The following is a 23,093-nucleotide window of genomic DNA, read 5'->3' as shown; positions in this document are numbered from 1 at the left end:
GAGAGTGGGGCTTTGTTCTTCAGCCTAGGCTGCTCTTAAAGAGATAATCTAGCCTCAGACTCATTAGTGCTTGAGTTCAGTAAAATGCCATTTAATAATTTGTGATTATTTAAGTTATCAATGAGATATTCTAAACTCAGTGTGTGTGTCTGTGTATGTGTGTGTGTGTTTGTGTGCACTAGAAAAATTGTCACATCTGGAGCTGGAATCACATCTAGTTATGAGCTGCTTAATGTAGGTGCTAGAAACTAAATTCAAGTCTCCTAGAAGAGTTATCAAGCCATTTTAACCACTGAGACACCTCTCCAGCTCCAAATACTGGAATTTTGTTTTTAATGGGAAATGTTTATTTTATATGATTTTCATTATATAATAATGCTTTATTTCCTTGAGCTTATAATTATTTTTATTTGTTTTCTTGTCAATTTTGATTTTATTACTCATGTTTATTGTAATTTTTAATAAACCACAGAATTTATGCCTACAAATATTCAGAAATCATAAAATTTAATAAGGAATGTTAGTTATGCTAATCTAGGCAAAGAGGTACCAGTTTTATAACAAATTTTTGAAAATATAAAATGCATTTTTATGTTAACATTTGTCTCTGCCAGTTTGTTTGAAGATAACAAACTATATTTTAAAACAGATTTTAAAGCATATATAGACATATCAGATTTTGATCAAAATCAGATATCTTTTGGAAAACAACAATATAGCCAGACAGACAGCAAAAATATAAGCTATCTAGCATAAAACTCAAAGAAAATACTTGGTCTCAAATCTTCAGAGGATAATGGAGGATTTTAGGAGATAAGTTAGTGAGAAAGAGACTAAATAAAAGGATGGGAGAGGATCCTGGGGCTCCTGTATTTTAAGACAAACATGTAACCCATGGATCTGCTCCTCTTGGCTTGCTTTATTTCCTTCCTACAAATAAGATGTTTAAAAGCCAGGCCCTGTAAATATCATATGAGGAGGAATGTCTGTGCCTATAAAATATGTAAAAATGGGTATATATTTTCTGCAAGAACAAATACACAGATAACAGCCCCTGTCATTGTCATCATTACTCAAAATAGAAAATAATAATTAACAACTTCATGAACGGCTACTGCTTGAGCCAGGGAGTGGCACTCTTAGGAGATATGGCCTTGTTGGAGTAGGTGTGGCCTCATTGTAGTAGCTGTGCCACTGTGGGTGTGGGCTAAAAGACCCTCACCCTAATTGCCTGGAAGTGAGTCTTCCACTAGCAGCCTTCAGATGAAAATGTAGAACTCTCAGCTCCACCTGTACCATGCCTGCCTGGATGCTTCCATGTTCCTGCCTTGATGATACTGGACTGAACCTCTGGGCCCGTAAGCCAGCCCCAATTAAATGTTGTCTTTTGTAAGACTTGCCTTGGTTATGGTGTTTAAGACAACTTATACACATCTAGGCAGTAGTTTCAGCACAATTTATTTTAATTCTTTCTGATGATTATATTTTGCCAACTCTATTATAAAGACATAGCATAGTATGATACTATTACACTACATTTAAGAAAGTATTGCACTAATTATAGACTGTGAAGAAAATTCTTTACCAGAGAGAAGCAGCAAGCAGTCCAGTCCTGTGGTTAATGGTTTGATTTCTGAAAGTGGAACATCTGTGCTCAAATTCTGACTCCCATTGAGTACATGAGAGATGTTGAGTAAATCATTTAAGATTGATGCTTCAGCTTCCTTGTGTCTGGAGATGGAGATCATCCTAGGCCATATGTCTCCATCAGTACTAAATAGAGAAATGGAGGGGGACCTCTTCCCTACCATATATGCTCATGAAGGGTCTAATTATAAAGTAAGAAATAAGAACAATTCATTTGGGAAGAGAGGATCTAAAGTAGATTGGATGAATGGGTTTTGGTTCATGAACATAGGTTTAGTCTGTGTAATACAGGAAATAAATCTATAATTATTTATTCATGTTAATATTTCACTGTAAAATATATATCAGTGCACACTGGGTGTTACTTTTGACACCATTGAATTTTGACTAAATTGCTAAAAATTAATCTATTTTATTAGAACCACAGGCAACAATTCAAAATAGTTTAATTGATAGTATGCAACTTACTTTATATTTAATTAAATCTGTAGTTGACAAACTAATGGTCCCTAAAGATATCCACATTATGAACTGGAAAACCCACTAGTGCTCTCTTCTATGAGCTAAGGTACACTGCAGATCGTGGGATGGAGAAGTTGTTATTAATGAGTCAAGTGTGTCAAATGTTATCATGATGGGCCTTAAAGCAGGCAACAGGGGCAGAGTTAGCTGTGGTGTTTGAAACAGACTGAAATGACAGAAATGGGGGCCAAGAGCCAAGGAACACAGACAGCCTCCAGAAGTTAAAATAACTGGGAAAAGATTATGAGGAACAATTACGAGGACATAGCTCTGCCAATATCTTGACTTGCTGAAGGTGACTTTTGCCTTCTTACCTCATGCACTGTAAGATAAACCCTAAGCTGTTTTACATTACTAGGGTTGTGGTCATCAGTTTCAGAATCTATAAGGAACTTACAGGACATCTTAAAGGGTGAGAAAAAGCTCTTTTTGACTTCTTGGTATATATTAGGCTCTTCTGCTTTTTAAAAATACTTCTTGTCTGAATAACTTAATAATATACAGCTACAGAATAACTTTTGATTGAAATAGTTGACAGCCTATTCAAAGACTTAATAATAAAATCAGAAAGTTGGCACTAGTCAGAATATTGGTTTATACTGCAGTAAAATTAGTGTCATTAAGTCCATAAATACTAAGTTACATAAAGAAGACAATCAGAAGTAGATCAATTAAAATAGTAATGGTATTATTTCTATATCCCACTACTATAAATGGTTTTCTATTTTTGCCTTTGTACTGTTCTAATTTTCAATAAGCAGTATCACTTTCACGATGACAAAGCACATCAACATATTTTAACAAAGAGCACTATACCAAGAAATATGTAATATAAGCAATTCCACTATGTTTAGCCATAGTTGCCAAAATGCTAATTTAATTAGTAATTAAACATTTTAAGAGTCACATGTCTGGTTGATTACTATGGATCTACAGTTTGGTTTTGAAAACACTGGTTAATTTTAATAATGGTACAGTTATAAACATCCACTGACTAGCTGCTGTTAGCTGCATGACTATAATGTGGTGACTTAGAGATAATGATTTAAGCAGATTCTGTCAATTCATTCAACAAAATGGAAAAATCCCGAGATTAGATCCAAGATAGGAGGCTGTCAAAGAGAACTCTTTAAAATTGTGATAGGATGCTGAAGTATAGCTCCCCACAATCAATGGCTTCTGATAGGTGTGCAGGTAATGAAGGACTCAGTTTACTTGAAAAGGCTAGCCATTGAGAGTTTGATCTTACTTCAATGAGTATATGGACAACAGAAATTGGACCTTTTTGTTTGTTTGTTTCATTTTTCTTCTTTTGAGGGGTCAGGGAAGGTTTCAAGATTTGGGGAGTGGACTGGGAGGACTAGGAAGTGTGATCAGGGTACATTAGATGAAATTTCTAAATAATCAGGACAACCCTATAGGAAAACCATCAGTCTCAACTAACCTGGACTCGAGAGACCTCTCAGACACTGTGCCACCAACCAGGCAGCATTCACAAACTGGTCCTAGGTCCCTGACATATACAGCTAAGGACTGCCAGGTCTGGCCTTAGTGTGAGAAGATGTGCCTAACTTTCAAGAGACTTGAGGTCCCAGGGAATGTGGAGGTCTGAAGGAGGAAACCTCTTGGAGACAGGGGCAGAAGAAATGGGATGAAGAACTGTGGGAGGGTGGATACCAGGAGGCGTGCAATGACTGGGCTTTAAAAAATTAAAAGTCATGGAAAGAGAGAGGAGGGGGGAAGGGAAGAGAAGAGAGAAGAGAGAAGAGAGAAGAGAGAAGAGAGAAGAGATGGGAGGGGAGGGGAAGGGAAGGGAAGGGAAGGGAAGGGAAGGGAAGGGAAGNGGGAAGGGAAGGGAAGGGAAGGGAAGGGAAGGGAAGGGAAGGATGAGAAGAGGCACTGGGTAATAGCTCCCTGGTAGATCACCTGCCTTGTATGGGTGTGACCTTTGGTTCAATCCTCAGTGCCACAAAATGACTGGAGTTTGGGGCTAGGTTATGAAGATAGTGCCTTCTTGTAGTGTGTTGGTGTTTACTTCTGGGTGACTGGATTGGTCGCTGGCAGCAGGTTACTGTAATATGAGCCCCACACTCATCTTGCTTTGCCTCTTGAATGCACCCACTTGCCTTGGACATTTCTACCATGTTGTAGCACCAAAGAAGGCCCTCCTGGATGCAGCCTCCTGCTCTTGGATTTTTACCCTCAGGTCTTTAAGCTAAAATGAGTTTCTTCACTATAGAAATTACCTAGTCCCAGGAATTTTGTGACAGGAACAGGAAATTAACTAAATCAAATGGTATCTTACTATAGTTTAGATTTAAATTTGTTTCTTAGTAATATAGTGTTTTCATGTACTTAATGTCTATTCCTTTGTGTTTATTAGAGAAATATGTATTCAAGTCATTGTCATACTTTTAATTGGATGTTTTATTATTGTTGTGAGAATTCTTTATATAATTTAGTTTCATTTCCCTTGTCACATATAACATTTGTTTTCTCAATTTTGTTGATTTTTTTCCCATTTTCTTCTTATTGTTGTTGTTGCTTTGTTGTTCTCAAGTTGTCAATTTTGACAAAATTCTTTTTGCTTTTTTTCCAATTGCATTTTTAGTGTTGTATCTAAGAAATATTTGACTAATCTTAGGGTATAAAAAATTTAGTATTGGGGATGAGGACATGTCTCAGAGGTAAAGGGTATTTGTTGCTTTCTGAGGACCCTAGTTCAGTTCCCAGCATCCCCCTTTAGCAACTCAAAACTGCCTTTAACTCCTGGTCTCCATGGACACACACACACACACAATCTAAATAACAACACACTTTATTGAAAGTGATAAAAACTATTATTGTACTTAATCATAAGAGTTTGGTTTTAGTTATGTACATGGTCTATATTTTGGCTAATTTTGCTTTATGTGAGATAAAGATCTAATTTCATTTTCATGAGGAAAAAAAAAAGACAGGCATAGAACTTACAGACTGATGCACTTTCCATTATATGTAGAAAAGTGAGTGAAACTATGGTTGCTGTTGGGAAAGTCATTCTACCCTCTTATGCCTTGGTCTTTTCCTATGGGGATGAGAGTATAGGATTAAGTAGACCATAAAGTTCCTCTTAACTCTATTGTCTGTAAGTATGTGTGGCTACAGAAACATCATTTACATCCAGGATTTTAGGCTCTGGTTATTAATCAAGAAGGCTGATTCAAAAAAAAAAAAAAAGCAAACTGCAAACAAACATCTACTCTCAGATTTATAGTCTCATTTTGCTAACACACAAGTGTTGCTATGAGTTTGCTTCGAGCATGTCCAGCATATCCACGCCAGGCACCGTGCTGCCAATTTCCCCAGCCTCAGTTATTTCACAGCATCTTCTTTTTTCATAATGTCAGAAAATAAACTGCAGTGTACTAAAAGCTTCAAATAAGTGTTGGCTCCAAGCGGTGGTGGCAGCCTGATGCCTGGCTGGTCAACTGAGACTTTCAGCTTGTCACTTGTCAGCTCTTTAAGGAATGCATTCGTAACCTTGGGGAAGAGGTCTACATTCTTCTAGGAAAAGCAGACACATTAAAGCAACTTTCCAGCTTCTCAACTAAATGCAAGGCCAGATGCACATCCAACAACTATGGGGTAAAATGAGGATGCCCTGTTGGAGTCTGCCTTAAATGAAATTTTACTCCAAGTTGGACATTTTCTATTTTTCTTCCAGAAAATGTCGATAACATGCCTGTTCTTTGAAAGAGTCTTGGGTTACTTAAATAGATTTTATGAAATTTATGAGTCTCGTTGGGTAGAAGAATCATACACAGATTGAGCACTAATGCAAAACAGAAAGATAAATGTCAAAGAGAAATATGGGTGAAAGAAAAAAAATCAAGTCCACATGTTCTTTCAGGGAGATGCATGTATAGGGTGCATGTCATTGAAGGGTGCTGGACACCTGAATTTAAGAACTGAGGTGGAAGGAGACAGCTTTGTTGATGAAAGAAATAGAACGAGTAATTTCTACAGGGTATGGAACATTCAGAGAGTATTTGGAGAAGATAACAGTGAAATATGATGGTAATTTCCACTCCTAGCTTGAGAGCCATGACAGAAAGATGGAAATGATGGATAAAATCTGTATTGCAAATGCCTTGCACAGCCACATAAGGAGACCACACTTTTTTCTAGAGATAAAAGAGAGCCACTTATGACTTTGACAAAATTATCTAATTTATCTATAGACAGCCATCCCAATTATAGGGGTCAATAGTAATTCTCACATTCTTGTTGTGAAAGCATCCTAATCTCTCACTCAACAAGTGAACAGAATTCCAAGCTGGTTTCCCATGTATCGTGCAGTGAATTCAAACACAATTCTGCAAGGGCAGATCCCATTTGTCCCTCTAGTATTTCAATATTGTCTGGTGTTGGAAGAGGAATGCTCTTACACAGTCCTACCTTGAAAGATGCAATTAAAAATAGGAAATCCTCTTGGGCTAAAAAGAACTGGTTAGGCCAATTGTATCTAGTGGTTTCAAGGCTCCTTACCCTAGCTTCCTAGACACTCCCTTTTGTCTATGGCCCCTGTACATAATCCATGTTCCTTCTGGCACTGGAGCTAAATCTATATTCTGGATAGGATAGAGGAATGTCAAATGAACCTTACTGTGGACTAATGGGTGTGCATTTATACAGAATGGGTGTGCATTTATTTATATTAACTGTATTCATGTTATACAAAATGGCAGTACTGTATAATATCTTATTTTTATATCTGTCATTTTGCAGTGGAACTTGTATTTTCTGTATCTTTTATAAGCCTTTTGTGGACAGACCTACTTTATTGTATTATATATAACCAAATTTCAATTGATAATTTATTAAGCCAAGTCTTCCCTCTCCAGCGTAGGCTGGGTTTCCTCCTAGGACTGGGAGAACAGCTGGCTAACATATTTTGTATAACAGCACTGGAAAGCATGGTTTCTATTTTCTCTTAGGTCTCTAAAGGGAAGGTGGCTTATTTGTTCAAGAGCTTCAGAGATAGGAGGTCTGACCTCATCATCCGAAGTAGATTTATCAGCATGGATGTGTGATGGTGCAGTGAGTGTTAGATCAGCCAGCCTCACACTGACAAATCATGTGCCAAGCATTAAATCCAGGGGGTGGTTGCTAGCTCACACAGCCCATCCACCAGCATGGTTCTCATGGCTGAACTTAGCACTTACCTCAATGAAGAAGATGCTGGCTGCTGATGTTGGATGGTGATACATATACACTGTCACCAGAATGGCCGCTGCTATAATAAGGACCAAGATGAGAATTCCAACAATGAGGCCTGCATGGAGGGTTCCTCCTTTCTTCTCAGCTGCACTGTCATCTGTGGAGGCTGAAAAAGACCCCAGCTGTCAGGCTCCTTTATATATGTACCCTTAAAATCAAAATTTCCTTTGTGCAAAATTCATGAATGTAAGGAAGTAACACTGAATCTTTACTATGTCAGTTCAGGCTTGTGTGTTTCCACACAGCTAATATCTGAAGTTTAAGCAACAAAAATCCCCATAATATTAATGATTAAATATAAATTTAGTGTTGTTAATGGTGCTAGGGACCAAATCCTTGGACTTAACCATGTTAGGCAAGCACTCTACTGCTTAGCTGAATCTGAAGCACCTGTAGTAGAATTTCAATTTCAAGTTTAAAAAACAGAACTAATCACTTTTTGGGGGTCTCTCTCTCTCTCTCTCTCTCTCTCTCTCTCTCTCTCTCTCTCTCTCTCTCTGTGTGTGTGTGTGTGTGTGTGTGTGTGTGTGTAAACTTGTATGTATGTAGGTGTGAGGGACAGATCAATGTCAGGTGACTTCCTCAATTGCTCCTAGTCTTGATTTTGGAGTCAGGGTCTTTGGCAGTAACTGAATGATTCTAATTGGCTAGATTGGCTTAACCTGGGGAGACTACAAGCACAGGCTTACATTTGTTCATGAGTGATAGGGATCTCATTGCAGTGACTGAGGCTCTCACAGAGCCCTGTTTGACTAATAGATTAAAAGTCCCCAAAGTTTGAAAAGCATCTCAGATTCTATTTACTATACATTTACTCTCACTGTCTCTCTCTGTCTCCCTCTCTGTCTTTCTCATCAAAATTACACTGTTATTGCCCAAAATGACTACTTTTCAAAAAAAAAAAACTATCTTACGTTCTGTATGGATTTTTACATGGAGGAGTTTCAATTTTTTTTTTTTGTTTGCAACTCAGGCATTTTTAGAAAGGCTGTTCATGAATCTCAGAGTACAATTCTCAAAATCTGTTTTAAACTGAAAAGAGTTTTGGAAGCAAAACAGGTGGAGGCAAAGAGTCTCTCAAAAGGTTTCATCATTTCCTAAAGGGAAAACTACAGCACATGAAAAGATTACAGTATGCTGCAGCCTGGTATAATTTTCTATAAATTCTAATAAGTTGTACACCAGTACAATACCAATTTTCTGAGTTAGATAAAGGAGGAATTTAATTTCCAATGCGATGACTTCCAAGTCAATCAACCACATAAAATAATATCTGGAGTGTTCTAAGACTGTGATTTTTTGATTTTCAGTCATTTTGAGATCATCCTAAATTATTTTTACCATATGGGTAACTGTATGTTACTGTGTAATATGATTGATATTTTTTAGTCATTAGCAAAATCTCAATATGGACAAGATATCTTAGCTTAGTCTTTATATTAGTAGTTTTTCTCTGTGTTATTCTTACTCTTTTGCTTTTTTGTTTTAGATATCTTTTCACTGAATGCATTGATAAGCATTGGGGGGGTTGTTTGTAACTTTAAGAATTTGTTAGTAAAATACAGAATTCTATGTGAACAGAATTCTAGATAAAGCAAAGAAACCTCACACAATCCTTTACTCTCCTTAATTCCCGTAATCAGGGCCTAATCCTAGATCTCACTTTATTTTTCTTCTGTCATTATTTGTGACTTGCTTGACCCTCCATATTCAGTGATTCTTTTCTAAGTCCAAATACTCAAAATCCTAGAGGGTTTTCTTTCATTCCATAAATTAACTAGAAAATAATATAAAATTTCAAGAGCAATTCATGATATAAAGTTGCCATATACAGATGCATGTTTGTTGTCCTGCATACATCCAATCAATATCTCTAAGAGGTAGGCATTATCATCCCTGACTTTAACAGGTGATGTAACAGAGGCATCAGGAAATTAAGACCTGTGCTAAAGCTGCAAAGTTACTAAATTAGAGGTGGACTCAAGTAAGGAGGGCAGGCTGTAAACCTCGGATCTGACAGCCATTTCCTCACTTAGCTCTAAGCATGTCTCTTCCCTTTCATGTGACCTCATGAGTCTGGCATATCATTCTGGAAAAAAAGAAACCAGGTAATTTCAAGCAAAGGAAAAATAATTTGACAGTTCATTCCCAAGAGTGTTGGTTACACCTCTCATGAGGCTCAGGCCAGTGCTGGCAATCAGAAGCACTTTCTTGAGTTTAGGAAAATAGCAAGTTGAGAGTGACAGAGGATGAAAAGTGAAGGAATAATGAAGGACTTTGAAATCAGGTGACAGCTACTGGAAAGACATTTCCATGAAAGCAAGTGACCTCATCACTCGTCCTTACTTGCCCAGACCATACTATGATGTCAAAGACAGTATTCCTCCATAGCTCCTAGAAGAGTACAACATCAGGATACAAAGTTCTTAGGGAGAGCACCTGGCATGCAGTAAGTGTTTACTTAATGCTAAGCTGTGATATTAATACCTTATTTTTTATATGAAGTCACTTGAGAGTAATTATAGTGACAGATTCTTACCACCATAAAAACTAGACATTTGGCTTCTCTAATTAGTATGCAGTTATGACTACATCTTAAAAACAAGTGACTCTGATGTATCAAATATTATTTCATAAGATCAATAAATTTAAGGAGAAATGTCACATTTAATTCCAAAATATTACAAAACATGTTAATGCTAATTTTAGAACAATTCCTACTGATTGTGTATGGTGTGAGACAAAAGATATATATTGGGAACATATTTCTCTACTCCCATATAATTTAACCAATATTTTTCCTTCCCACATCATTGTATAAATACTGTAAAAAAAAAAAAAAAAAAAAGCTCCTTTATTCCTACTGCTTTCTAAGACTGGGGATCCACAGATACCAGGATGATATTGGAGTGTTAAAGGTTGTTGAACTGAAACATCTATCTGCATTGATGTATTTGGATTCTAAGTTCTCCATTTGGTTTTCAATTTTTCATTACTTCTCAAACAATACAGTAGGATATTCACATGGCTATTTGTAGACAACATGCAGGAGTCATCAAAATTATGAATATCTCAAAGCCAAACTAAAATGTAAAAAAAAGTAAAAGCAAGTCCTCGGTGACACCTTTTATTGGATACTAATTCATGCACCTAAAGGTATAACACTCAAACAAACTGAAACCAATATCTCCTCAGAAAAGACAATAAATTAAAAAGTCATCTTTGTAAAATAACCAGCATTGATCTATTAAATTGGCAGAGAGGCATGCCAAAGAAAACCCTGCACATACCTCAGGTATAGACTTCTTGTGCTGCCCAATAGAGTCTGTAAATGGGGAATGTTTAAGTATGGTTGCAAGGAATCTGGTCATGAGATCAAAATTCTTATGCTTTTCTTGGAAATATCATAAAAGAATTCATGCCCCAAAGCAAACCACTATCAATACAATAATATATATGAGATAATTAAAATATTCAGTCTTTCCTTTATCTTTTTATTGAGTACCAAACTAAGAGAGATTAATGATAAAAAGCAGCGAGACAACACAATGGGACCTCCAGTCCAAAGAAGTGAATACTAGAAACACACATTAAAAGCCCACACAGTGAAAGCTTTTTATAATGTTTAAGAAATGATTTAAAACATAAACGGGGCATAGAAAATCAATCCTATCAAAGGTGACACACTCTTATGTGGTGTTCTGAGTGACCCATGGAGGGCTTGTGGCTTTTAAGAGTTCATAGAATGATGATCAATATTCAGACACAGAGGACCAACAATTGTCACATCTGTCAAAGCAATTTGTTATTGCTGCCTGAGATTTTGTCACCATACAGTGAACACACAGAGTTCTTCTAAATGTAGAAAATAGCCAAGACTTATTGATTTGTTTACTCTATTCCAGATAACACTCATAACTGATGAGCTAATAGGAAGAAAATCAAAAAAACAAAGAGAAAGGAAAAAGATGGTCTGGTGAAAGGACAAAAGTTTCACATTTTTTCCAAGCAGAGAGGTGAATTTTAAAACTGTGTCTTCTTGTTTTGTTTTTCTTTAAATATGGTTTTCTTAGAGTTCATTGCTGCATAATAATGATAATGTACATTAAGCATTAGGCATCTCAAATATGATAAAATATTTTATCACATTGCTAAAGAGACTAGTGTCTATTAACAAATCTCACCAATCCTCAAAGTCTGAGAATAAAGTAAAACTAAAAATTCTTTTCTGAAATGGTATCCCCATTAGAACTACCTCTTCTTCTGGCCGAAAAGTGAAATACACCAGCCTATACATTCCATACCTTATTAATATCTTTGGGGGATTGAAGGCCTGGTAGATTGGGTAAAGTCCTGTACAAATTTGCTCAAAATCCATAACTCTTACATAGACATTGCCAAAATGTTCTTCCTTTGGAATGAAATTGAACTAAAAATGCCTTAAATATCAATGATCCATGTTTTGAATAAAAACACACAGGCACACCACTTTCCTTGTGGAATATAATTTAAACCATTTATATACTAAAGCAAGTAATGGAAAAATCACATGATAAAATTTTTAACGAAACTGATTCTCCTTTGGAAGTTTCCCTCGTAATTGATCTAGTTTTGGAGCATGTTTGTTTCCAGCCTCTGCTTTTACTTTTTATACTCACTGTCATGACCTTGACTGAATTCAGTTTTCCCCTGATGACTTATGCATTTTCTAATTTTTCGTAACTCAGTTTTCAGGTTATTAATATAGGGGTTCACATTTTCTAGATGTGTATTAGTCTATTAATATTTAAAAATGTTTATGGTGTATGTGTGTTTTCACATGTGTGCTTGCATGGGTACATGTCTATGTCTGTGTGGGAGTACATTACATGTGCGCATGCATGTTAACATATGTGTGTGTGTGTGTGATGTATGCTGATTGGTCCAACCTTACAAATTGTGGTTGGATTTTTTTTTTAACCTTTATGTAGTGTGTTCTAGAGACTGAGCTCAGACTCCAAGGCTTATATATCAACATCTTTTACTTATTAAGCCATCTGGTTGGCAAAAAAAGTTTTCAAGGATGAGAAGGACCTAAAAGCAATTTATAAAGTATACTCAATATACCTAATACTGCCATAATGCATATTGTGACATTCCATTCATGAGATTTAGTAAGTTTCCTAAAAACAAAATAACGAGCAAACAAAACAAAACAAAAACCCATAGACAAGTGTATACACACACACACACACACACACACACACACACACATATGGTGTGTCCTGAAGAATAGCACCTGCAAGGCAGTGGGTCTCGCCTATGTTTTCCAGTCTTTCCTACTGATCTTTTCTAGTGAAATTTCATTCATGGATGCATTTGAAATATTCTGAACTGAGAGAAGTTAAAGTATAAAAATCCTAGTTTAAAAACAACAATATATTATTTCTTATCCTTGAAACTGAATGTAAGTAAAATATCCATGAAACCATAAAATAAGAAATGTGGGGTTTAATCAAAATGCAGGGCAGTCATGTGCACAACGACATACTGAGTGAGTGAAACTTTTACTCTCAGAATGTGGATGTGTCTCTAAGTAGACTGATAATATTTACAGCTACTATAGGGCCACAGATGAGATGTTGAGGTCTTCCATCTTTTTCCTTTTTTTTTTTTTTTTTGTTGTTGTTGTTATGTGCTATTCTTTGTAACCATCTACAAGTCTTCAAATATTTACTTTTAGAATTGCCTTTAGCTTTGGGGACTTAATTTTTTCCTAATGTTAGCTTTCTGTATCCAATTATCTTCTTTATTTCAGGCTCATTTACATTTTTGTTCTTTTTTTCCTTCTTAAGAATACGTTTGCAAGACCAAGGGGCCTCTCTACCCAATGATGGCTGACTAGGACATCTTCTTCTTCTTTTTTTTTAAATTAGGTATGTTCTTCATTTACATTTCCAGTGCTATTCCAAAATCTCCTCATACACCCCCCCACTCCTATATGCAGATAGAGACATGAGCTCTGGGAGAACTGGTTAGTTCATGTTGTTCCACCTATAGGGTTGCAGACCCCTTTAGCTCCTCGGGTACTTTCCCTAGCTCCTCCATTGGGGTCCCTGTGATCCATCCAATAGCTGACTGTGAGCATCCACTTCTGTGTTTGCCAGGCCCTGGCATAGCCTCACAAGAGATAGCTATATCAGGGTCCTTTCAGCAAAATATTAAAAAGAAAATATGGAAAAAGAAAAAAACTACTTTGAATAAAATCTACTTACAGAAAAAAAAAGGATTCATTGTCAATTTTACACATACACACACACACACACACACACACACACACACACACACTTTTCTATACTAAGTAGACATGTTTTCTCCCTGTTCTATTCTCTCATCCTATCCTTCCTATCTCCTTCTTCTTCCCCACAGGTCCCATCCTATTTTGCTGAACTTTCCTTTGTGGCACTGAGTTTGGTCATGATTGCTTGAGTGTACATGTGTGCTTGCTCATTTACTAAAACACAAGCAACATGCCACTGACCATTGATCCTCTACCCTGAAGCAGTCATAAAATTTTGGGTAAAATTTCATATTAAAAGAAAATATTTGTGTCTAAGTTTTCAGCTAAGTATAAAAGTAAAGGACTTTATGAGTATTTCCTTGTAGAAACCCCACCAAACACTTGCATGGCTAAGAGTAAGATTTCTAATTATAGAAAAATTTAGCAATAGTTTCATAGAGTATATTCATTATGAAACACAAAAGGTGTTGTTGACAAAGTATTGTCAAGGTTGAGTAAGTTAGAAAAAGGTGACTCTCCCAAATGGATGGACCTGGAAGGCATCATCTTGAGTGAGGTAACACAATCACAAAGGAACTCACACAATATGTATTCACTGATAAGTGGATATTAGCCCAAAACTTAGGATACCCAAGATATAAGATACAATTTGCTAAACGCATGAAACTCAAGAAGAATGAAGACCAAAGTGTGGACACTGTGCCCCTTCTTAGAATTGGGAACAAAACACCAAGGGAAGGAGTTACAGAGACAAAGTTTGGAGCTGTGATGAAAGGATGGACCATCTAGAGACTGCCATATCCAGGGATCCATCCCATAATCAGCTTCCAAACGCTGACACCATTGCATATACTAGCAAGATTTTGCTGAAAGGACCCAGATATAGCTCTCTCTTGTGAAACTATGCCGGGGCCAAACAAACACAGAAGTGGATGCTCACTGTCAACTATTGGATGGATCACAGGGCTTCCAATGGAGAAGCTAGAGAAAGTTCCCAAGGAGCTAAAGGGATCTGCAACCCTATAGTTGGAACAACATGATGAACTAACCAGTACCCCAGAGCTCTTGTCTCTAGCTGCATATGTATCGAAAGATGGCCTAGTCGGCCATCACTGGAAAGAGAGGCCCATTGGACTTGCAAACTTTATATGCCCCAATACAGGGGAATGCCAGGGCCAAAAGAATGGGAATGGGTGGGTAGGGAAGTGGGGGGGTATGGGGGACTTTTGGGATAGCATTGGAAATGTAATTGAGGAAAATACGTAATAAAAAAATAAATAAATAAAAAAGAAAAAGGTGACTCTACCTGTTTTTGAAATGTATCTTTTTAATAATGCAGTCACTATTGTTAAAACAGCATTTGTACAAGTATCATCATTATGAAAAAATTGTTTACCTTGCTACTAAATGAATCACCTATTCTGAACATAGACTAGAAATCCTTTTCAGGGAAAGACATATAGTTCAGGAGTGTGGTGTTTGTTAAGAATGTGGAAGAACGTATACTCTATCCACAACACCAGGAAAAGGTCTGGAATAAAAATAGATACGTTTCTGATGCACTGAGCTGACACACTACAAGACCTTCAGACTGCCAAGAGTATGAGGTCACACTGCCTGGCCAAAAGGACAGGTATCTCTTCCAATATTTGTCCTCTTGAAAAACAAAACAAAACAAGCACAATAGTACTTCCTGTCCCAAGATGACTGAGGAAACATGGGGTGATGCTTATAACATGTCTGTCCTTAGTCTTCGCACAACATGAGTATTCAGTGAGATGTCTGCAGCCAGCACTGCTCAGAATAATTGCCATCTTGCACATTATGATACACTATCATCATGTTAATATTATTGCTAATGTTGTTTTTGAAATCAATTTACCATAGAGGTTTTATCAAGTCTTTAAGAACTAAACTGAATGCCTCAAATTTTCCATAGTACAAAAAAGGAAGGAATACTTTAAAATTTATGTAGCCAGAGTTACACTGATAGTTAAAGTCTAAACTCAATAAAGATATAATAAAAAAGTATAGACCCATCTTCTTGATAAATAGAGATGTATAAATTCTCAACAGAAACCTTGCAAATTGAAACCAAGAACACAAAAAAATGGTCTTCTATCTTGATCAAATAAGCTTCATTCCAGAGACGCATAGATGGTTCAATACACATACATAAACACCTGTACCTCACTTGATCATCTCAGTAGATGTAGGAAAGACCTTTGCCAAATCAAATAAATCAAAAATTATGGTAAAAACCCCAGAAAGACTAGGAAGAGAGGAAACACAGATCCACAAAAGTTATAGAAAACAAGTCTATAAATAAGGCTGTGCTAAATGTGTAAAAACCAGAAGCACTGCATCAGGCACAAGACCCGGATGCCCACCGAACTTACTGCTTTTCAGTATAGCACTCAAATTCTTAGCTAGAGCAATAGAGCTACAGATGAAGAGACAAGAGATACAAATATGAAAGAAGTCAAAAGTATTCTTTCTTTAAAATTATATCTTATTTTTTGAGATTATAAATATAATTATATCACCTACATGTTCCCTTTCCCACGCCCAAGACCTCCCATATACCCTTCTTTGTTCTCTTTCAAAATCTAGGACTTCTTTTTTATGATGCAAATGGATGGATGGATAGATAGATAGATAGATAGATAGATAGATAGATAGATGGATAGATGGGTAGATAGATAGGCAGATAGATAAAATTACTAAGTACCTGCTCAGTCTGTATAATTCTTCTTGTATTTTTAGATTATATGCATATATACATAAAAGACTCTAAAGAGAGTCCACTAGGAAATCCCTTAATTGACAAATGTTTTTAGCAAAGTGGTGTGGTAAAAAATTAACACATAAAAAAAAAAAACCAATGACAAATTACTAACAAAGAAACTAGGGAAATAATCCCATGTACATTAATCACCTTACCCCTCAAAAAATGACTTCAGGATAACCTTTAACCAATAAAATGAGAGAGCTGTACAATTAAAACTTCAGAACATGAGAGGAAGAAACTGAGGTAGACAACAGAAAATAGAAGATGTTGCATGTCTATAGACTGGGAAAATTAAAATTATAAAAATATACAAACTACCAAAGGAAATCAACATATATAATAAAATCCCAACAAAAACTTCAATTCCATTTTCACAAAAAAAATTCTAAAATATAACACAGAAACACAAAATATCCCACAGGTGATCCTAAGAGATGAGTACTGGGGAAGGGTTTTTATTGGGAAGTATGAAGGTCCGTCACACATATACTTGTCCTGAATCCACCTCTGAAGAAGGATCCAGTCTGGAGCAGTAGCTGGCATGTGGCACACAGGAAAAGAGCCACCATCTGAACCAAAGACTCCTGCTGTCTAGATCTAGTAGCGATCTAAATAAAATCAAATTATTAGAGGTCATAACTCCGGTTCATTTATCCTAGAGTTTATGCTTAAGCTTAAGAACTTTTGAATCTCAAAACAAACAAACAGAAATAAAGATGTGGATTTATTTAGTTGCTAGTTCAGCATCCAACTCAACTACATTCCAAATCTTATTCTTTCACTGTCCTCATCCAAGCATATTCTTTATATAGCAAATGGAAACCAATATGGAAAAAAAAAACAAAAACAGCTAGACACCATCAGAAATCTGTGGGTTGTGGAGAGTCAGCTCCAGTGGATACATTTGCAGCACAGCTTTTGTATCTATGGCTCAGGGAACATCATAGAAAGGGGAGGGGGCAGAAAGATTTTAAATAGCAGAATACCAAGAAGTCTGCTGAGAGACTGCCTCTTTTAAAATGGCAGCATAAACAAGATACCACCCCTAGACAAAGGATTACTTAGGCAACTAACAACTATGGAGAGAAAGGGAGAGCCAACATCTCCCAGAGAGGTGCCCCTGACTTGCTTATCCAATATAAATTGGTCATCCCTGAAACCTTATCACCCCAAAACAAAAATGGACTTCAGAGCTTTTATATATTTGTGCACATGTAACAATAGCAATCAAAGAAAATGAGGCTATCAATGTGAGAGTGAAGGAGAGGGATTGGAAGGAAGGGGAATGGGGAGTGGCTGGAGGGAAGGAAAAGAAGGGGAAACATGGTATAATTGCATTTTAAAGAAAGCATTAAAATTAATTAATTAATTTAGAGTGGCTATTGTATAGAAGCTTGCTGTGATGTACAGGTTTTGGGTATGGTCAGTTTGAGTGCATGAAGTTCTTTGTTAGCAACTTCTCTATAATGAAGTTTTAACTAATAAAAATAAATAAATAAAATACTCAACCTTTCACAAAAGAGGCCTAACTTTTCTTACAGAGAATCCAAGTTTAGTTCCCAATATAATCCAGGTGGCTCCCAGTGCCTGTAACTCCAGCTCCCAGAGGATCCCATGCCTCTGGCTTCAGCCCCCAGGGGCAGCTGTGCTCATTTGGCACATAATCAATAAGTAATAATAATTAAAGTGTGTAACAGAATTATGTCATTCCTTCAAAAAACTTTCTTGTTTCCCTTTCAGTCTTTATCATTTTCAACCCACAGGCAAGCACCATACTGATTTGTATTATTGTAAATTAACTTTGATAGTACATGGATTACATATGGTCTGAGTCAAATTACATTGAGGCACTCAGAAGCAGGCTGGCTGGTTTCTTTAACTCCGTGTACAAGATCTCATTAATTTATTTGGTTTCTTCATCACTTCCTTGAGTATTATTAAATTTTTGTTAAGATTTCTCCTTTCTTCATTACACATTATTTAGCATTACTGACTTGCTACATATTTGAGGATAATCCAAATATTGTATTTTCTCCCTACCTTCCTTTTAAGAATTTATTTTGTTATTATGCATAGTTATATAATATCTATGAGTATACATATATGCATGTTATATACATAATATTATATATGTACAAGGATCACACCACTTCCTCCTGTCAGCTCTCTCTGTTCCCCAGTTCATCGCTTTTCATGTCCTTCTGACCTAAATATTTTATGAGACAGTAAAACCTACAAAACACTACTGAGAGAAAACATGTAGTATTTGCCTTTCTTGGACTGAATTAATTTGGAAAGATTAAGTTATAGCTGACAAAAAGGTATATATTTTGTTGACATTTTGTTGCTCAGACTAATAGCTTCCAACCCATACACGCATCAATTCTTAGTGAGAGAATTAAATCTACTCTCGTTAACAGACTTTTTGCTGATCCTTATTTGATTCATTCTTATGACTTACGTAGTTTGTGTGTATGTGCTCATAGGAGTGTAGATGTGTGTGTGTGTGTGTGCACATTGACACTCATGCCCAGGTCTGGGGGCCAAAAGAGGGCATGCGATGCCTCAGTGCTGCAGTTATAGGCATTTAGTGAGATGTATGGTTTGCAATGTAAGTACTTGAGTCCAAACGCCAGCTCTCATGATTGCCCAGAAAGTGTTCTTAAATACCAAACCAAATCTATTTATCCTTTATAGCTGTTAGAAACAGAAATCTAAAATCAGTCATATCCAACTTGGTTGACAGTATTTTTCAAATGAATTTTTAAAATATGTAATGTTTATCGATGAGCTGTCTTCTTGCATTCTTATGGTTTTTTTCTTCCTATCTCTATGTATAAATTCCTTTTGATAGTCAGTGTCACTCCAGGGTTTATAAATTGCGATGATGGTGTGCAGATTTCCCATCTCTTCACCCTGGAGCTCGTTATATTCATAAGCTTTTATTTTCCTGGTGCATAAATTTTACTCGGCACATAGTTGAGCCTTGATTTGGGTTTTTGGTGTTGACACATATTGAATACAGGGCCTCATATATTCTGGAGAAGCCTCATGTTACCTAGCCATAACACCAGCTGTGCACTTTGCTTTTGAAGATGTCAGTTTGATATATAATGCACAGATATTATTTCTAATGAAGACAATTCTTATGGAGCTGTGTTGCCATTTTGCTATTTTGGTATGCCTGTTTGGTTGGACCTGCCTGCTGTGTCCCTCCATTCTTTCCTTTAGGCCTTCTTTAGGTTTAACAAATATGTTTAACACTTCTTTTTAAATATCTCCAAGATTTTCAACTTAACATTTTAAAGCCATTTGGTTTTTCTGTAGTGGTTGCTAAGCATAAATGTTAGGATGCATTAAAAGTGCTGCTGCTTAAACTTTATAAAACAAGTTGCTAGTTGATTATTGTAACGGAAGTAATAATTTGGCCACAGCTTACTACACTTAAGAATTTGTGTTGAATAATTAACCATTGTCCTTCCTGGACAAGTCAGAAGTAAATTTTTGCATATTATCTGAACACTGAAGAAGAAAATTGAAGAAGTAATCAGTCTAAATGTTACAGCAAGCTATTAAAATAGATTAGGGATTTTGAATCATTACTTTTTTAAAAAAATAAAGTGGATCACTGTATTACATGAGAAGTATACACTATTTATACACAAATGAACAGAACTTACTACCTCTCTCTCTCTCTCTCTCTCTCTCTCTCTCTCTCTCTCTCTCTCTCTCTCCCTGCCCACCTTCTATTCCTCTTTTTCCCACTTCACTTCTCACAGTTTTTGTTTTGTTTTGTTTGTTTATTTCTTGAGTCAGGGTCTCAGGTAGCTCAGGTTGATTTTGAACCTACTATGTAGCTAACGTCTACCTCCATACAGGTTATCACTAGTTTGTTCAGGCTGGCCTTGAACTCCCTCTGTACCTCAGGCATACCTTTCTGTTTCATTCTCCTGATTGGCTGAGGCTACAGTGCAGTGCTTCTAAACTCCTGCTAAAATGTATATATTCAAACAAGATTCCCTAGCCCAATCCTTCTGATATTCTATATTTTAATGAAGTTGTCATCAAACCACTTGCCACTGAAATCCGTGGAAATATTGACCCCTGGGACCTAATTCAAGAGGTTAAAATTTAATTGGTTTGGGTCAGTTTCACCTTAGACTCTTTTTGTCAACCAGAACAATAAAAGCAGCAAACAACTGCATGAGCTCATCATAAAGAAAGATGAGAACTGTAACTCTAAAAGAATTGAGGAGAGAAATCTTTAATCCCAGAGCACGTTCCACACATTCAAACTATAAGAAGTCTTCACTCTTATACTAGTTGTGTGCTCAGAATAGAATTAGGGCTAGCATGAAAAGTAGCCATACAAAGCCAGAGATAAAACAAAATGCCAAGATAGTTTACAGTGTTCTGAAGAGAAGGTGATAGATATTCAATAGCCTGTCAAAAAGAAATAACAGTCTCCCTTTACTTCTGAGACTGTGATCTACACAAAGGATGCAGATGAAAACCACAAAGCAACACAAACACAGAAGAAGACATGGTGCCTTGATGATTTATATATTTGAGAGAGAAAGTAAAAAATTGACTGGAGGATAAATGTAACAGAACACACTTGATCTGTGACAACAGACTAAAGGAACAAACAAAAAATGGCAGGGAGGAAAGAGGGGGCTCAGAAACAGTTTTGTGAAAGTCAGAATAAAGTTCTAATATTTATCTGCAGACAAAATGTCTTGGGCTTAAGTTCAGACATAGGAAATCGAACACAAGAGGATTCGAGTTAACCAACTATTCCTTGGGAGCACCAAAGCTCATCTCTGTTGGCTTTTCCCACTATTCACATTTGAGACATTTGCTTCTGAATTAGCTTAATCAACATGCACCAATGCAGCGATTTCATCATCTCTTAGTGCAGACACCATTAATGATATGTTATACTTACAGACAGGGGTTGAGCATAAGAAAACAATTGTCTTCTTAGAGGATCTACCCAGCAGCTAACCAAAACAGATGCAGAGAACCACAACCAAACATGGGACAGATCTCAGGGAATCTTTTGGAAGAGTTGGGAGAAGAACTGAGGACATGGAGTAGATAGGAACTCTACAAAGAACAACAGAATCAACTAATCTGGATCCTTGTGGGATCCCAGAAACTGAACTACCAACCAACGAGCATACATGGTCTGGATCTAGGCCATGCCACACATATGAGCAGATGTGCAGTTTGGTCTTCATGGGTTCCCCCCATTAACTGGAGTCATGACTATCCCTGGCTCTGTTTCTTGCCTGTGGATCTCTTTCCCCTTACCTGGCTGCCTTATCTGATCTCAGTGGAAGAGGTTGTACCTAGTCCTGCATTGATTTGATATGCCAGGTTGGGTTGGTACCCAGGGCGTCCTCCCCCTTTTCAGAGAAGAAGGGGAGGAAGGTAGGGGGAGGGACTGTCTGAAGGGGGTACTGGGAGGAGCAGAAGCCGATGTAATTAGGATGTAAAGTGAATAAATAAATTTATTAATTTAAAAAATGTATGCTCAAACATTTTTACACAGAAAACTCCACTCAATCCAATGGAAACCCTCTAAGGCAATCTATTGAATGCAATTTCAGATGCTTTGGTGGTGGATGACAACTTTAAAATAATGAAATCTGCTCATGTTTTTGGAGCTTGAACTAATTTTCACAATTTTGGCATAGCAGAAAAATATAGTTGAGTTGAATTCTGGCTGAAAACTTTTTGTCTCAATTAAAAAATCATGTGCCTTGATTTATCTAACACATCTCTCTACTGTCCTGGATATAACTGTCTTTGGTTTGTATTCTGAAGACATTTATGGTTTTAATTAGGTAACGGGTGCCATTTAAAGACAACCTATTGAAATGTCACAAAAGGCCTTTAATGATCATGCCTGCTAATAAATACAGTTCAGCCATTCTTAAAAGGTAGAACTCTTCCCTGGGCTCTAAAACCCAATAGAAACTTTGCTTCATGTGCATAGAATGATTATCCACGTGGCCATGAATTCCAAGAGATCACAGTCTAGGTTTTCTTTGAAGGTTAATGGAACAAGAATTTCTAGAGAAACCAAAACGATGACAGAATTCTAAATTAAAATTTGAACACAATCTATAGGATATATACTGACTGTGATGTCACTGCATTTCAAGGGGCATTCATGCATCCTGTTTTCAGCAGAACAGATGAAATGGAAACTGGTGTGCAGTTAATTTTATAGGAAAGAAACTTTTATTTTTAAACATTAATAAATATAATAATTTATCTTAGAAAAGAAAGATATTGCAGTGGGTATAAGTGAAACAGGCATTCATTATGTTCAGGTTGATGGTAAGAGACCTATATTGTGAAGCAGAAGTGCTTTTATGAAGCCCTTACTGGCAGGGAGTCTTCTACAAGCATAGATCCCCACCTCTACTCATTACATGGGCTCTAGTTATTTTGTTTGTTTGTTTGTCTGTTTGCCTGTTTGCTTGCTTGTTTTCATTCCTTTTCTGTTTTTGTTTTTAAACCTGTTCTGGCTAGTTTTGTGTCAACTTGACACAGGCTGGAGTTATCACAGAGAAAGGA

At 36.6% G+C, this 23,093-nt stretch overlaps 1 protein-coding gene across 4 annotated transcripts in view; it reads right to left on the bottom strand.

Moving 5' to 3' along the window:
* Nucleotides 1-23,093, bottom strand: part of Plxdc2 (plexin domain containing 2) — a 375,390-nt gene that overhangs the window by 19,932 nt on the left and 332,365 nt on the right. For all 4 annotated transcript variants that reach the window (XM_029470939.1, XM_029470933.1, XM_021154114.1 and 1 more), the window contains one exon: nt 7,377-7,537. In XM_029470939.1, coding sequence (XP_029326799.1) covers nt 7,377-7,537 — 161 coding nt within the window. The remainder of the gene's footprint in view (nt 1-7,376; nt 7,538-23,093) is intronic.

The sequence above is a fragment of the Mus caroli genome, chromosome 2, assembly GCF_900094665.2.
Source record: "Mus caroli chromosome 2, CAROLI_EIJ_v1.1, whole genome shotgun sequence".
Taxonomy (NCBI): domain Eukaryota; kingdom Metazoa; phylum Chordata; class Mammalia; order Rodentia; family Muridae; genus Mus; species Mus caroli.
The sequence above is the reverse complement of the archived record's forward strand: the minus strand, read 5'-3'. Positions and strand labels throughout refer to the sequence as shown.